This window comes from Mytilus trossulus, chromosome 11 (genome assembly GCF_036588685.1).
Source record: "Mytilus trossulus isolate FHL-02 chromosome 11, PNRI_Mtr1.1.1.hap1, whole genome shotgun sequence".
NCBI classification, from domain to species: domain Eukaryota; kingdom Metazoa; phylum Mollusca; class Bivalvia; order Mytilida; family Mytilidae; genus Mytilus; species Mytilus trossulus.
Window position 1 is genome coordinate 34,800,304 of NC_086383.1, and position 18,366 is coordinate 34,818,669.

At 31.4% G+C, this 18,366-nt stretch overlaps 1 protein-coding gene across 2 annotated transcripts; it reads left to right on the top strand.

Moving 5' to 3' along the window:
• The first annotated feature begins 980 nt into the window (after positions 1–980).
• On the top strand, positions 981–16,849 carry LOC134691019 (neo-calmodulin-like). 2 transcript variants are annotated; one of them, XM_063551208.1, is made up of 5 exons: positions 981–1,184; positions 13,789–13,816; positions 14,538–14,681; positions 15,387–15,641; positions 16,147–16,849. In XM_063551208.1, the coding sequence occupies exons 1-5, from the start codon at positions 1,146–1,148 to the stop codon at positions 16,185–16,187; spliced, it is 507 nt and encodes a 168-aa protein (XP_063407278.1). In that variant the 5' UTR covers positions 981–1,145; the 3' UTR covers positions 16,188–16,849. The 2 variants fall into 2 exon arrangements, with proteins under 2 accessions (XP_063407278.1, XP_063407279.1); XM_063551209.1 differs by lacking the exon at positions 981–1,184 and adding an exon at positions 5,191–5,299.
• The last annotated feature ends 1,517 nt before the right edge of the window (positions 16,850–18,366 follow it).

Genomic DNA, 18,366 nt, shown 5'->3' on the forward strand with positions numbered 1-18,366 from the left:
TTTGGCCCCAAATACACGATCCACTGAACATAAAATATGAAAGTGCTAGTTTCAGGTTAAGTTTTTGGTCAATGCAGTTTTTTGATGAAGTTGAGGTCCAATCAACATGAAACTTAGTACAAATATTCCTTATGATAGGATCTTTCTAAATTTAAAACCAAATTAGACTTTTGGCCCCAAATTTACGATCCACTGAACATAAAAAATTAAAGTGCTAGTTTCAAGTTAAAGTTTTTGGTCAATGTCGTTTTTTGATGAAGTTGAAGGCCTCGAAATGACAATGTTAAACAATTGAATCGTACGATGTTGTGGCATATTCTGTTGAACACTGTAGCACGATATTTAGATTGTTGCGATATTATTTTAAATTAGGATATGTGGAATGATTTCCAACCAGTGTTTAAATGAAGGTGATGTAAGTAATGATCGGCCAACAAATGGCCTTCAGCAATGGGGAAAACTCATATTGTATATCGTCTGCTATTAACAGTTCCGACATAAAAATTACGAAACAATGCAATGCCCGATTTTTGTTAGTGCTCTTTTTAATTTCAATACATATTTTATTGTTAAAATTCGTTATCAGTTTTTCCATCAAGTTGCCATGAAGTATAACAATATATAACAATCTTTTAAATAATGATTGGCATTGAAAGTTCAATTAAACAAATTTAATCAAAAATGCACATGCATTTAGGATTTTTTTAATTTCACCGAGATAAACCTTTCATGGCACAATAATTTGATTAATTAAAGCACACAAATGCTTATTTTATTCAATTGTCAAATGTTTGCAGCGTTCAAATTATCATTGAAGTATAGAATACATTTCCATTGTCTAATAACAAAAACAAATAATTAAATAAATAACAACTGGCTTTGAAATTTTGCATTTAAAATTATTATTCGTCACTTTGTTTAATAACATGGCCTTTCAACTATAGTTATAATTATTGTTAATTGTTCAAACTTATTGAAATTGTGAAAAACATGTACAAAATTGATTAAAGTGTCAATAAATTGTTTAAAGCTCTTTAGCGTCGTTAGCGACGGGGAACCAGTCACATATAAAGCAGGGACCAGGTTCACAGTTATTGTGAAATATTATATATGTGATACCATTAAAGTTTACATCGGAGGACACAATGAGTACAAAAACAACAAAATCAACAAAAACCAAACAGGTAAGACAAAAATTAAATAAACTAAGATAAGATATAAAATAAATAAGAATATATGAAACGTAAACTAGTTTAAATTTTATTTCCATTTGATTTGAAATAAATTTAGAGCCAGGAAAAGTTCAAGATAGTTATGGCAGAGCGTAAACAGCCAATCAATTGTTTATATTGTGACATATTATACTTAATACCGAGTTGTAGGCTTCAAAAATGGAATTGCATTTTGAAAAAAATGATAAATTTATGTAAACTATTTTAAGGCACGCATTATTTTTCAAAACCCAACATACATGTATAATATGTTATGCTTAGTTCGTCAATAAATAGGAATTCAAAAGGAAGTACTAGTCTTGCAAATTTTTATTGCGTATTAGTAATTTACATTAAACTTGCTACCAAGTAGTTATAACGATAAAAGACTTACACGAAAATATTGGTTTACATAGAAAAATCTAATCTAAAAATGTGTTTTTCTTCATTTGGTCTTTAAAATGATTTATATACCCCGAAAGATCCTTCAATATACTACATGTATTTGCTGGAATATTTTTTTGAAGAAAAAAAACCCAAAATCTTTGACTATGTGGAGCACCTCCCTGCAACGTCGCTGGCGTGTAAGTTGGTCAATCTTAAGGTGTTCTTTGAAGTGTTTGCATTTCCAACTTCGACTTGATAGCCGCTGATTGTCTCTCTCCATTTTTTCACATGCACCGCGCTGCATTCGGGAATTCCCAACATTTGTTTAAACACAATAGAGACAAGACAATCACCGTCCAAAATTTGGAGCAAAATTTTATGACGAGGTCCATTATTTTAGTTTGATATTTAAAACTAAATTGGTATTTAAATCTCAAAGAACAATATTTGCTTTATACACTTTAACCGTATCATTTCGATAAATTGATTTAAATCAAGAATCTATTATCAATATAATACTAGGTGTCTTTCTTTATATAGTTGTTTAATTTTTGGATTATTTGTAATGGAAAGGCTGGATGGATCCGAAAATACCTGTATTTTCTTTTATCAACGTAAATTGATTTCCTTTACTTATTTCATGGGAATATCTTCGAACAATATATAAAAAATGTGCTTCCTCACTGAAATACAGAAAAAATAATTTTCAACAAATAATTAATGGACGAAGTAACTTATTCTTGGAAATGATGCATCCATTTTGAAAACTTTATCTTAATTATTTTTTCCAAAGGGGTATAGTCGATCAATTACTGTGCTCTTTCACGGACAGGACGGTAAAGAAAATTTGACAATTAATTGATGACTAAAATAAATGAAATGTTTGTTTTGTTATATTTAACTGTTAAAGTGTTCTAACAAAAAGAGTTTTTTTTTTATATCTATGAATATAAAATATATTTATTTAAGTCATATTTCGTGTTTAAGTGTTTTAGAAAGGTTTTATACAAATGGAACATAACACTTCAAAATACTTAAATCTAATAACCCTATTATGAATTACACGAGAGGGTAGACTATCATTTTCAACCATGAACTACAAATAATTGATGATTTAAAAACCAATTGACTTAAGATATTTCTAAATTCTTTTACAAAAAATTTATGATATTAAACACAAATTAATGATACCTGTATCGGTAATTTATCATTCAACTGTGTTTTACCCGCTGTAACAATGCATTGACCATATACGATTTGGTTTTATACAATAGCTAGTCTTATAAAGGCTCATTTCGACTGCCCTTTGTAGCTAACTAAGGTATGGGCTTTGCCAATTTTTGAAAGTCGTACGGTTACTTATCCTTATTAATGTCTGTGTCATCAGGTATCTTGTGAAGAGTTGTCTCATTGGAAATAATACGTATGGTGTCCGGTTAACGGGCCATTTCGCGTTTTCGCCTTTCATATTCTACAGGTCAAAAAGCGAAATCGCGAAGTCGAAAACGCGAATATCTTTTCTTTATTATATCAGATGTATGTACCCATGAAAAGCATACAGGTTCTTGGAATTTTACGCCATCCAATATAAAAATTCTTTTGTGTTGACAGATTCTAAATCAACTAAAATTATTAGTTTTCAAAACAGTTTTAAAGGTTGTCGTATAAATAAAACAATCATACATAGTCACAAATAAAACAATCATGCATAGTCAAAAAACATAAATTGCATTTGTTCTCAGCTCATTTAGAATATAAATGCTTGGCAGAGCCCCATTTCTTTTTGTTTATCATTCTATATTGTTTTAGTCAATATATCAGTGTTATATTACAGATTAAAAACGCACGTTAAGATTAAAAACTTTTTGTAAAAATAGAGCATAGAGTACTTTTATCGTCTTTTAATATTTCATCATCTTACGCAACTTTACAGACGCAAATTTGAATTCCTATCAGAAATGAACTTGCTTCTACATTGGCTAGAGGCATAGCGTGGGCTGACATATCACAAAACACGTTTTACCCGTGTTTTTTTTTAAAATCTTGATTCATTTATATATTTCGGGGTTTAGTGTGACGTCTACATAGTTTCGCTGATCTAGAACACATTTTTAGGGGCCAGCTAAAGCCCGCAAACTGGTGCAGGATTTTTCGCTGTGTTAAAGAAAAATTGGTGGCCTTGGACTGGTTTATGCTATGTGTTAGGGTTGTTGACTTTAAACACATTCCCTGTTTCCATACTCAGTTTTGGTGAAATGTGCAACGGTAGGCCATGTATATTCGTCTTCACCTGATTCATTAAATTAAGACTTTCGATATTCCAAATAATGCATTATTTGATAAAAAATATAGGTTGCAATTGCCTCAACAGATTATAATTTAATTTAAAAATAAGAAGTTGTGGAAGAATTACCAATAAGACAACTATCCTTTAAAGACCAGATGTTAGCAAGTACCCTACAGCATCAACAATTAGCAAATCGTTTGCAGCGTAAGTTATCATAAAAGGTCCTGAAATGAGAAAAATAATGTTAAAAAACAATTTAAACGAATACACTTACGGCCAGGACATTGAATAACAGATTCCCGACCTGGGACAGTCACACATAGAATGTGGCAAGGTTAAACATGTTTGCGGGATCGCTAACCCTCTTCTAGCCTTCCGGGACAATACTGTAATAAAACATTTTATTTGATTGTAACAGTCATATTAATGCGTTCTTGCTTTGGATGCCCATACATTTGAATATTTAATGGGTCAATGGCATTCATTCATTGACATGAATGTCTGATTGAGGTCATTTCCGAAACTCTTAGCTACACAAAAGCTTTCGACAACAGAATTGTGTGCATGAAATATTTGTCACTGGACGGAAAGCTTACAACAATATTCATCATTCATGCAGCATTTCATCTTTTTCTAACCTATAGATTAACTCAAAAGTTAAGCTATTTAGATTTTATTTATCTTAAAGTAAGTAAGTTTCCTATTTTGAGGACAAACTTGATTTTAAGAATTTAAAAAGGGTAAGAAAACCAAACACAACAGAGAGGTAAAGAACAATATATTTGATTTGTGAAAAGATTCAAATGTTGTTATTAGCGTATTTATATATGAACGTTTCCTTTCGAGCTAACTGAACAAAGGGCTATTTAAATTCGATAAGGACAAACCGATCGAGAGACTTGTTTTGTGTCTTATCGGTGTTAATGTAATAAAAGGGTTCGACAAAAGGTCATAAATTCACTTTTTTCTTTCATTTGTATTCGGTGTTTCATTGCTCTTTAGTACCTATATAATAATAAAAAAGAAAAAAGAACCATATTAAAATTTTTGTTGACAATTTGATTTATAAAAAAAGAATCCTTAATGTCCGATTGGAAACATATCCATGTGCAAGGTCACTGAGGTGGTGTAATTCATTTTGCTTTAGACGCTATTTTTCTAAATTTCAAAAAAGTTTTATAAAACGACATCTTAATATAGTTATTCTACGATTCGGCCGGTAGTCATGAACCGGTTAACTTTTAAATTACTTTTATTATTACAACAACAAAAATATTTGCAATAGGCTTTCCCGATCAATTAATAAATCCGCCGATCGGTGACGAACCCGATCTATAATATTTACTATATACTACACATTAAGATTTGAGCTATCAATAATAAGAGAACGGAATTACTATCAATCATTATAATGGTAAGATTTCATTAAGTTGTCGTATTCCTTATATTTATCGAGTTTTAAAATATATCTTTAAATTGATTTCTATGCCACTAAGACACTAGAAGATTTAAGTATAGTAAATTTAAATGCTGTAAAATTTTGACTAAAAGTTTAAACATATTTATTTCGAGTGGATTGGGAAACAAGTTTATATTAATTCCACTTTGTGGGTGCGAGTGCTGCCTTGTAGCCGACTTATTTTTCGAAATCTACAAGGGTGTCTTTAACGTGAAAGAGCTACATTAAGGCTCTCTCTTAACACGGGTCAGCCATTTATCGTTCCCTTTGTATCCAGTCATAGATACTTGGAACACCGTTACATCGTTTCGAGTAACAAGAGAGGACTTTTTTTCAATAACCTCGAAAAACTTTGTTTAAAATGATGTTGTATTTTCCTTAAGGGGGGGGGGGGGGGGGGTGTCTAAATTTAAATAAAAACATTCTATCATTTTCATTTTCAATCTACAACCAGTAATATTTTAATGAAATTGCAATCATTGTTTCCTTTTTTCACTCACTGCCTCACAAAATAAATGAATGGTCAGTGCATCAGATGTAATTATTCGTTTACCCCATGTTCAAATAATTATAAGAAATTACAAGCAACCGTTTCTTTTTATTGATATTTCCATTCATGTAATGCAGATTTTGTCTGCGAATCGGAAAACGTACCAAGTCGTTGCATGTCGTATCATTCTTCTATGAAAACAAAAATAAAGGGGGGAGGGAGGTGGAGAATTTTAGATTATTTTTCTTTTGGATAGAAAGGTGTTTCTTTTGGTTAGAAAGGTGTATAAAGTAAAGATTTTTATCAACGTCATTGAATCAATTTTTAAAGTAAACATGATTGAATGATCGGGATTTAAACACGTTTCGTGACCTTAAAATTGAATGTGACTTAATCCTGTTTAATACATTTTAAGAAAAATATGTAAAAACATGAAGGATTAAGGAACAGAAATAATATGAGATACACCGCAAACACGAAAAGACAAGAATTATTTATATAATAAATTATCTATAGATAATGCAAAGTTATAAATGAATAAAGGATGGCTTTATATTTAGTATCAAAGATTCTTTAGGAATTTACAAAAATGAACTTTGCACTTAAAGACCTCATACAGCATACAATTCGGGTCAATAAAAACTCATTCTAAAAGTCAAAAGTAATTAAATGTACAAATTATAGGATTAACCAGATTAATTATTTGATTTAAGGTAAAATTAAAGGATATGAACAAAGTAAACTTAAAACAGTATTTTGGTAGAAAGACCCTGAGTACTTTGATAGATTGTACAAATGTTATGCCTTGCAGATAACAAATCATTGTCCTCACAGGGTAGTCCGAGATTACTCTGACGTTCAACGGCTGTTTTGCCAGACAAGCTGGGGCCGTGTTCCTACTCTCTCCTAACGTGTATTAGCCTTAAAAGTACCCCTTTGAGTAGTCCGAGATTACTCTGACGTCCAACGGCTGTTTTGCCGGACAAGCTGGGGCCGTGATCCAAACCTGGGCGGTGGTATCGACATTGACTACAGAATTGACGTGTCTTCGTACATGTACATGTTCTTATACATCCAAAACATTCAAGCATAGGCTTATCTTCAGAAGCGAATACATGCCTCAGTGATTCTCTATATAATCAACTATTTTTTCCGACAAAAGGGGAACTTTACCCCCTCCTACTTAAATCCACCTCTGAATTTTTGGGGGTTCTTTATAACTTGGGCTTTATTATCGAATAGGAGATGACCATACATTAATAACCCACTCCACCTTTTATGTATTAATAATTACATTAGATGTATGTTTCATTATAATACTTATTCTGATTGGATCACATGTTATTCCTTAAGCAATTGCATCACTCAATAAAACTTTTCATTGATGATAGCACGTGGTCCCACAATAAAGTGCACAGGTGAATTGAATAAAAAAAAGTAATAAAATTCGTGTTTTCATGATCATAACTAAAAAAGTATTGAATGCTTCTTTTTGTAACTTCATAGGGTTGTAAAAGCGTTGACCGTGCGCACATTTTTAGAATTCTTGCAATAAACAGGATTATTCCTTTACTTCTAAAATGGAACAAAATTGTTGAAAAGTGCATTTGACTTTTTTCTACCAGTCGACCCCGTGACATTTTCTAACATCATTCTATTTGAATTTAAAGTATAAGTAAACTTTTCATGTTTAGGCTATATGAAAAGTAAATTTCATTCAAATAACATGATTGAATCAATCTCAAAGTATCAATTTCTTTTTTGACCTTTTGTGTTGAAAGTGTAAATATATGCTGAGATAAATTAAAATGACATTTTCAATTTCGATTTGAAAGCCACTGTTAATAAAGAATTTACAATACGTTATTTTGTGTATTTATTCTCAGGATTTTTCTAAACATTTATGTATATTTAGGTTTCTTAATGTAAACAATTACACATTCATGTCATCAATACGTATACCCGATACAATTTTCATAATGTCAATATTAAAACATGTTAATAAGATCTGATTAGAAGATATTGCTCATTCGGTGTATTACGTTTGCGCGCATTACCATTACATTTGCGCGCAGCTTTTCATTACAATTGCGTAACAGAATTTAGCATGTATACTTTATATTTTGTCTTTAAAAAGAATACAATATGAGCAATATATGATTAAAATATATTTTCAAATTTAATGAATTTTTATATTATTTATATTTCATTATATACCCTTTTTTACCTGAGTTTACCTGTAAGATAAATGCGCGCAAATGTAATCAAAAGCTGCGCGCAAACGTAAAACATTTTAATCCCCAAATGCGCGCAAACGTAGTGCGCCCTGCTCATTAGAAGATTTATTTCTCTCAAATGAATGGTGTCATGGTGTCAAAAAATGCAGTAAAAGACTTACATACATGTATGTATAGTGCTTAAACTTACACCCTTGTGCATGCATGTACATTATGCATGGTGGCTTTTCTGTAGGTTTCTGTATTCTAGAGAAAAAAAATTCTCATGTTAAAATATATAATTGAACTAGCTACCAGTAACTGCTAGTACTCTCAGATCTGTATTTAGACTATTGTTGTTGGTTTCGGGATGTATAAGTACCCTGCCACGTCCGGTCTGTTTTTTTGTTAGATGTATTTCTGTATCTATTTATGAGTTTAATAAGTTCTTTTCTGCTAATTCTTCTGATGTTTTAATATTGCAATATTGTTAGGGAAGGTCGTCTGATTTAAAACAATATCACATCAAAATTTTTGTATCGAATAATATTGAATTTGACTTGAGTGGATTTCAACCTCAGTTTTTGTTTAACTAGCATCAGTTACACACTTTAAATGTTCACTATGAAAAACTTTGTATTTAAATGCTTATTTGTATTTGCTAAAATATATCGAAATTCAATATTTTGGAATTTTATCTGAAGAATAAGGAAACAATTACTTACAAATGAACAGGAAAATAATGTAAAATGCCTACAAAATTGTACAAACATACATTGATTGATTTTTCTGGGTTTATTCATGGGTGCTTTGATGAAAATGTAACGAGCCATGCAGATGCATTTAGAAAACAATGAAGTTAAATTGAAATAGCATGAAATATTGAAAACTACAAATCAATTCCATGTAGTAAATGATTAGGGAAAAAAGAACATTCATTGATCGGTCTTTGTCATGTTTGATTATTTCTACCCGGAGTCATAGCTCTACCCGGGGGGTCATTATTAAACACGAGGAAGTTATGCAATATACATTAACGTACTTTTTACCATGATTACGTATTTACGTTTGGAAGGGAACGAATATACCAATTATTCTATTCAACATTTTGAATTTTTTTCTAGAATTTCAAATTTCATCATAAAACTGACCATTTACATATTCTTTTTACTCATTCGTGAAACAAGTCGTAAGCCTTTGCGACATGAACTGTTAGTGAATTCTAGCTCGGGAGTCTTTCAAACGAAAAGGAACTTTAAAGTAACGTAACTACAATCAATTAAGATATTTCAATAGTTGTATTAAGCTTCAGGGAATTTTTTTTACAAAGAATCTTACGATATAAACTGGTCTAATATACTAAAATGTATATGACTTACGAGTATTTTTTACTTTTATGATATTCTTTTACAAGAGCTCAAGCTCTATAACGTTAATGAGTCAAGATTTAAGCTCTAGGATATTCATGTTTACGTTATAACTTCAAAAAGGTATATATGTTATTTACATTTTGTAAAAAGCTCACTTGAGCCCATTTGTGTATATTAACACGATGTCAAATCAAAATAAGGTTTCCCCATTTCCATTCTCAATTTTATTTCTATTCTAGTCTATGATACATTTCCATTCTCAATTTTATTTCTATTCTAGTCTATGATACATTTCCATTCTCAATTTTATTTCTATTCTAGTCTACGATACATTTCCATTCTCAATTTTATTTCTATTCTAGTCTACGATACATTTCCATTCTCAATTTTATTTCTATTCTAGTCTATGATACATTTCCATTCTCAATTTTATTTCTATTCTAGTCTATGATACATTTCCATTCTCAATTTTATTTCTATTCTAGTCTACGATACATTTCCATTCTCAATTTTATTTCTATTCTAGTCTACGATACATTTCCATTCTCAATTTTATTTCTATTCTAGTCTATGATACATTTCCATTCTCAATTTTATTTCTATTCTAGTCTATGATACATTTCCATTCTCAATTTTATTTCTATTCTAGTCTATGATACATGTATACGTTGATTGAATCATATACTGAACTTTCCATAATTGATTTCCACTGTGTTCTTAAATGCTGCAAAAAAAAAGAGATAGACGCTAATGCTGCTTTATTAAGTAATCTTTCGATAAAATAAAAGGCTATTAGTTAGATTAAACATTTTCTGAATTCAGTCAAAACATTTTCATTTTAGCGATATAAAAAGTGAAATACAAATATTGGATTCATATAAATGCGGGTCTGGATGGGGATAAACTTAATTGAGAATCATAGTGTCAAATCTAATAATTTTCTTTATTAGTTTTAATAAAGAATAGAAAAAAAATAACAATAGAGATGAATGGACTAAAAAATAAAGAATTATCATGATGGTGAAAAATGACACAAGAATGTGTTAAAAATATACAGATGCCCCACTCGCACTATCATTTTCCATGTTCAATGGACCGTGAAATTGCGTAAAAATCTAATTTGGCTTTAAGATTAGGAAGATCATATCATAAGCAACAAGTGTACTAAGTTTCAAGTTGATTGTACTTCAGCTTCATCAAAAACTACCCTGACCAAAAAGTTTAACCTGAAGCGGGACGAATGGACGGACGAACGGTACGACGAATGAACGGTACAACGAACAGACGGACGCACGCACAGACCAGAAAACTTTATGCCTCTCTACTATCGTAGGTGGGGCATAATAATACAGAAATGAAGATCCCCACGTAGACCTTCATGATTCTACAATACACTAGTCTTTGATATTTTGACAGTCAATACAGCTAGGTTGATACCTGTTTTGTATACAAAAAAATGGTTTGGATAAAATCTTATTGCGTCCTTTCACTGATTATATAACAGAATATTGAAATGGTTTCCAAATATTGGTCAAAGAAGTTTGTTAACGGAATGTCCATATTGGTATGGTAGTGCAAGGCTTGGAAGTGGCATGCTATTAAACATCTGAGTTTAAAATTAGAGGGAGGATATATAGGTATACGTCAATGTGACCAATCTAATTAAAAACCGATCTCTCATCGCTCCCGTTTTCTGATATGTCGCGTGGGAGCTCCCACGCGACATATCAGAAACCGGGAGCGATGAGAGATATCAGAAACTGGAAGTGATGAGAGATCGATGAATGAATAAAGCAAGAACGACAGCTATTGTCTATATAATAAATGTTAAGAAACCTTGTGTGTCTCGTTAAGTCATTGTGATTATTAGTTACTGACAAATTATAGTCCATAAAATCATACTTAGATTATCAAACAACACATATACGACGAGGTTTCTTTGATAAATTGCATGTAAAGCTTTTTGTTCTGTACCGAAAAGTTAAGATTTGCTTTTTTTTGTAATGAAAAATGTTTTTATTTTATAGACATACAAATGCCTTAATTCTTATATTCTGCTTGTATTCAGAATACCTTTCTTTACTTGGCTATTTATGTAATATGATGTAATAATACTAATTGCAATTGACAATACTAGGCATTGATCCGATTTATTCAATAGTTGTCGATTTTTACAGTCAATTGCGTGAAAATCGTTTTTGATATGATATGTTATTGGAATTATGATGTAACAAGATAATGTGATTGACACATTTCGTAATGTAAGCTGTTCATACAAAAAAAGCTCATAATTTTGGTTTTTGGTATTATTTGTTTTAAGATTATTTACAATACAATACAATTTGTTATTACCATTCAACCTTTAAAAATAAGTATACAAAACGCATTGTTCAAATCAATTAAAAATATTTAAGAGCCACTCATATAGAATAAGGAAAGACGAGTAATTACATACATGTATTAAAAGAAACAAAAGTTCTTAAAAACTTAAGACCATGAAAAGAAAACATAAAATTTACGATTCTGGATTATCTATTTTAACAAGTTCAAACCCAATAAATGAGTTAAAAATAAATATAAACAAAAATCAAAAATACATGTATGCCGTGACGTGCATGTAAGCTGTTATGCAAGAGTAATACTTGATAATTAGACGTGTTTGCATTTGTTGTTGTGCGGTTTTGTTTTTGTGCTGTTTTGTTTTGTCTGTTTTGTTTGATCTGATAGGGAGCTTGAATGAATCCAATGCCACCATACAATATTTCTTAAAATTTCAAGCCACTTATGCAATTACTTTTTTTTCAAAGACCCTGATTTTGTCTTTTGGGTTTTTGGTTGCCCCTTTGGAGTCTAGTTTCATGTATCACTTCCAATTTTTTTTAATTTTTTGTGTATTTTCCCTAATTTTCTATTCTTTTTATTATTAATTTTCATTTACTTTACCCATATATAGTTCTGTTCTTAATTATTCATGTCACAATTTTTCTACTCTTTATTTTTTTGTCCATAATGGCATATTTCTGTTCTGTTCGTTATTCTCTGATCTGCAAACCGCGTAGTATTTTAGACTATCCTGTCTTATTGACCGCTCATTTTTATATTCAGGACATGTTAAATTACGTATTATGACAAGTTCATGTATAAGTAAAAAGGTTTACAATCGCTAATTATAATCAGTATTTGAAGTGTTTGCACTCATTAGAATAATTATAAATGTTGACACCTTTTTTGTCATAATCTCTTTTAAATTTCAATTTACCTCAGAATTGTGATAAATCAATCTTTATTCATCTGGCATAATAATTGTAAAAGATACATGTAATATAGTTATAACTATGATCTGTTTTGAAATATTAATTCGGATTCAATAGAATATTTGTAAATTTTGACACCTTACTTGTCATAATCTTTTTAAATTTCAATTTACACAAGAATTGAGATAATCTTTATTCATCGGACATAAGATCGAATTATGATACATGTAATAGTTGATCATAGTTAAATTCTTGATCTGTTTTGAAGTGTTCGGATTCAATAGAATAATTGTGAATTTTGACACCTTCTTTGTTATAATCCTTTATTCATTTCATCGGACATTTGGTGTAATAGATATTCATGTTATCTAATTTCAGAATCATTTAGTAAATCGCCAGCAATGATCATCACCTTTTATGTCAATCGAAGGACATTACTAAAAAATATCTGTAAATGGTCAATCGGTTTATATCTAAACTTACTTTATACAACACATCTGTCACTGATGTGTTCCAATCGTCCCGTCCTCATTCCCTAGAATACGATTTCAACTAATTGTATTGGCTTGAGTAGCAAGACGCGTGCTACATGTTGATCAGGTCTGCTCACCCTTCCAGTAAATCTATGACTATAACGGTCCATTTTTCATTGGGTTCGTGTTGCACAGTCCAGTGTTTTATAGACTGTTGGGTTTTTCGTTTTTTAACCATGGGATTGCTGGTTCATCTTCGTATCGACTTTATTTTATTATGATATCAGAGTCGGATTTAGCCCCCCCCCCCCCTTTTTGAGAAAAACAATTTGGTTGCTTATATAGGGAATCACTGAAGCGTGACGAAATCGGGGCCCCTCTTAGGCAGCCAATGGGCCCCCACTTATGAACATTTCTGGATATCATGGTAGACCACAAGTAATAGGAGCACACAACATCTTTGTAAAAACTAAGACGAAAGAGTAGACAAATAAACTTCGTCAAAAAGCTTTATATTGAACAATACAAACTCGACTGAAAAATAGGAGATATCATTTTGCTAAATCCTTTGAACCTTGTTTTTACATGCAGATATATTTTAATTAGATTTTTAGCCTAATTTTTTTTAATTTCTTTTTCAGAGTCGGAAAACAACTGATTTAGACAAAGGTATGTTAATTTAATCCCTTTTTCGTTATATGACCAATTTTGAGGATCTGCGGATGGGGTTAACCAGGGGCGGATCCAGCCATTTTAAAAAGGGGGTTCCCAACCCAGAGTAAAAGGGGGTTCCAACTATATGCTCCCATTCAAATGCATTGATCCGCCTAAAAAAAAAAACGGAAAACCCCCTCTAGATCCGCCCTTGGGTTATCAGAATAGAAGAAGGAGTAAACAATTGAATACAAAAAATAAAGAAAGGGCCATTAAAAATTGTTTCTAGAGCTTATGTACAGTAGTTGTCGTTTGTTGGTGTAATAAATGCCTGTTTCTCGTTTCTCGTTTTTTAATATAAATAAGACCGTCATGAACGTTGGTTTTCCCGTTTGAATGGGTTTTCACTAGTAATTTTTGAGCCCTTTATAGCTTGTTGTTCGGTGTGAGCCAAGGCTGCGTGTTGAAGGACCGTACATTGGCCTTTAATGGTTTACTTTTTTAAATTGTTATTTGGATGGAGAGTTGTCTCATTGGCACTCACGCCACATCTTTCTATATCTTATTAGAAGATATAGTATACATACAAATTGTTACTTTGATGGAGAGTTGTCTCATTGGCACTCACACCACATCTTCCTATATCTACTTAAAGTTTGTCCATGGCAATCATAAATTATTTGTTGTATGATTTCTTGAAAAAATTATGATATATTATATTTTTTTTAAATTTCAGAAATTGACGAGCTTTTCAAAGTATTTGATAAAAATGGTGATAAAAGTATAACCGCATCAGAATTAGGAGCTGCTATGAGATTTTTAAATTTAAATCCAACTAAAAAAGAAATAGCAGACACAATGAAGTTACTTGATGTCAATAGTAAGTTCAAAGTTCAAGTGAACTTTAACGCATCAAAATTTAGTCTGTTTTTTTTCCGGAAATTCTTGACCATAATATTTGTATATTTCGTAGGCATACTGAATGTTTTACGGAGGGGACCAACCTACAAATATGATGACACACATTTTAAGAAATAACATGTGTGCGCTTGCGTTTACACGAACAAAACATGACACACTAAGGTTCCAAAGATAGTAAACAACCAAAGTGTAAGTTATAGCAACAACAAAAACCTGACACATACAAAATGCAACTGTGCGCAATTACATTACATGTACACAAAATATAATTGTCTGATAAACTATATGAAAAAATGACACAAACAAAATTTTAAACTGCACGTCTACACCAAAAATTACATGACACACACCATATACAACTGTCCACCAGAGACCAAATGACTATAGTTCACTCGTTGCCTTCGATAATGAGTTAAAATCATATTGCTATTTAAAAATGAAAAACAATTTATTTCATAAAGGAGACAGCTAAGAATAAGAAAAGAAAAATACACAGTTTAAACTCAAATATGAGTTAATTCAACTTCTAATAAAAAGTACAAAACCAAAAAACACCACCTAGCGGGAAAATATTTGTATGAGCAGATAAATGACAAAAACTGAATTCTAAAAATCAACGGTTGCAATCTAATTTAGTTTTTTTTAAAAGTATTTTCCTTTGCAGACGATAACAAAATACAAAAGGACGAATTCCGCAAATTTTTGAAAAACTACTTAAAGGAGAACCCGGAAGTCTTGACTCAGGAGGAATCGATAAGAGCAGCATTTAAAGTCTTTGACAGAGACGGCAATGGCTATATTGATGGCAAAGAATTAAAAGTTGCTATGACAAAACTAGGAGAAGCCTTAACAGACAAAGAGCTTGGGGAAATGATGCGAGATGCTGATGCGAACGGAGATGGTAAAATAGATTATAACGGTTAGTATTCATTTATATATAATTTAAGAAAAAGAAACAAGATGCTAAGGGGTCAATAAAAACTCGATCGAAGAAAAAAAACTCAAAGCCTCCGTAAATAATATGACGAAAAGACAACCAAAGTACTCAAAACTACACACAAACAAATGTGGCAATCGAAATCAGTGCATTTGAAGTCAGTATATCCAGAATGGGTCAACAGTTCCTGCTTAACTATTTACACCCGTCGTGTTAACCGGTTCGGGTTACCGGTTTAAGACTGTTGAATGAAAGATATTACTTTATCAGTACACTCTTAGATTTTTGATAGTAATTACAGCTAGCATTTTGTAAAGTATTGAATATGTTAAGGGTCCACATTATTCAGCAGTAATATGAAATTATCACTTCCGTATTTTTAAGCCAGCAATAGTCTAAAAGATAAATTTAGATGACGGTAGTTTGGTCAAAACAGTAAGTTGGTTTCTTATTTAAATGCTATTTAACGCTGTTTTTTTTCTTTCAGAATTTGTAAAGATTTGGACTGAAACGGAGAAAGCAAAGTAATCAGGACATTGCAGTTTAAAATGTGTTCATTTTCGTCCTCATTAACCAAAACAGCATTCAGTCGTTAAATACGGATTTACATATACATGTACACACAAACTCAATCAGTTAAAACACTTCACTGTGTGGATCAAATCGTGTTCACCCATTAACTCTCATGGCCAGATTTGTTCGGCCAGATGATAAGCATTCTCAGATTAAACTGCATAATATTTTGATTTCCGATTTTTTTCAGTATTGAGGAAATTTTTTCATTCAAAGACATATTAGGTAAAATTTTCGATGCTTTTGAGATTATTCACTTTCACGTTGATTCACTTTTTTACCTCAAGACATTTGGTATACTAAATCTTTAATGCGAAATACAAATGTATGCATACCATATACAGTTGTACATGCATCTGTTTCATTTGAGCATTTTCTTTTATAAGCATTGATGTGATACATGTTCAAAATATGCATTTGTGATACATGTTCAAAATATGCATTTGTGATACATGTGCAAAATATGCATTTGTGATACTTTGCAAAATATGCAATTTCGATAATAGTGTTGTCTAATTCTATCAGTGTATATGAACTATTAATATCTGCAATACTTGTATTTATGTAATTTTTTAGAATATTTTATTTTTACTCATAAATAAATTCGCTTTATTGAAGTCATTTGTATTTTATTAAATGGTCAACACCAAAATGACGACAACCACTGACGAGTGTTCCAATTTTAAAATATAACTAGAGGCCATGAAGAGCATGTGTCGCTCACCTTGGTCTGTGTGCATATTAAATAAAGGACACAAATGGATTCATGCCAAAATTGTGTTTCGTTGGTGGTGATGTGTTTGTAGATCTTACTTTACTGAATAATCTTGCCGCTTGCAATTATCTCTATCTATCATGATATTGGCCTAGAAGTGACAGTGGAAATTTTTTTTTTTAAATTTACAAATATTAACAAAATATCTGAAAATTGTTACAAGTTGACGATAAAGGGCAATAACTCCTTAAGAGGTCCATTTGACCACTTTGGTCATGTTAAATTATTTGTAGCTCTTACGTTGCTGTACATTATTGCTGTTTACAGTTTATCTCTATCTATAATCATATTCAAGATAATAAAAAAAAAGCTGCAAAATTTTCGTAAAATTTCCAATTCAGGGGCAGCAACCCAACAAAAAGTGGCCCCATTGGTTTGAAAATTTCAAGGCAGATAGATTGACCTAACGAACAAGTTAATCCACAGCAAATTTTCTCTAAATGCTTTGGTTTCAGAGATATAAGCCAAAAACTGCATTTCATCCTGTATACTATTTTTAGCCATGTCAGCAATCTTGATTCAAGGGCAAGGTCATCGGACTCATTTTAAAAACTAGGTATCCTTATGGTGATGGTGGACAAGTTTGGTTAAATTTATCTTTGCAGTTTCAGAGGAGAACATTTTTGAAAAAAAATACAAAAATTTACAAAAAAATGTTAAAAATTAACTTTAAAGAGCAATAACTCCTTACTGAGTCAATTGATTATTTTGGTCATCTGACTTAATTGTAAATCTTACTATACTAAACATTATTGCTGTTTATAGTTTACCTCTATCTATAATAATATTCAAGATAATAACAAAAAACAGAAAAAAATCAGGAAAATTACCTATTTAGGGGCAGCAACCCAACAACGGCTTCTCCGATTCATCTGAAAATTTCAGGGTAGATAGATTTTGACCGGATAAACAATTTTACACCATGTCAAATTTGCTCTAAATGCTTTCAGTGATAAAAGCCAAAATCTACATTTTACCCCAATGTTCTATTGTTAGCCATGGCGGCCATCTTGGTTGGGTGGGCTGGTCACAGGACACCCTTTTTTAACTAGATATTCCAATGATGATTGTGTATAAGTTTGGTGTAATTTGGCCCATTAGTTTCAGATGAGAAGATTTTTGTAAAAGTTAACGACGACGGACGACGACAGACGCCGGACGCCAAGTGATGAGAAAAACATTCTTGGCCCTTTGGGTCAGGTGAGCTTAAAAGAAGATGTGGTGTGATTTCCAATTAGACAACTCTTCACAAGCGACTAAAAGGTCACAGAAATTAAAAAACTATAGGTCAACGTACGACCTTCAACAATATGGAATGCCTATATAAAAAGCCCCGAAATGACAAATGTAAAACCATTC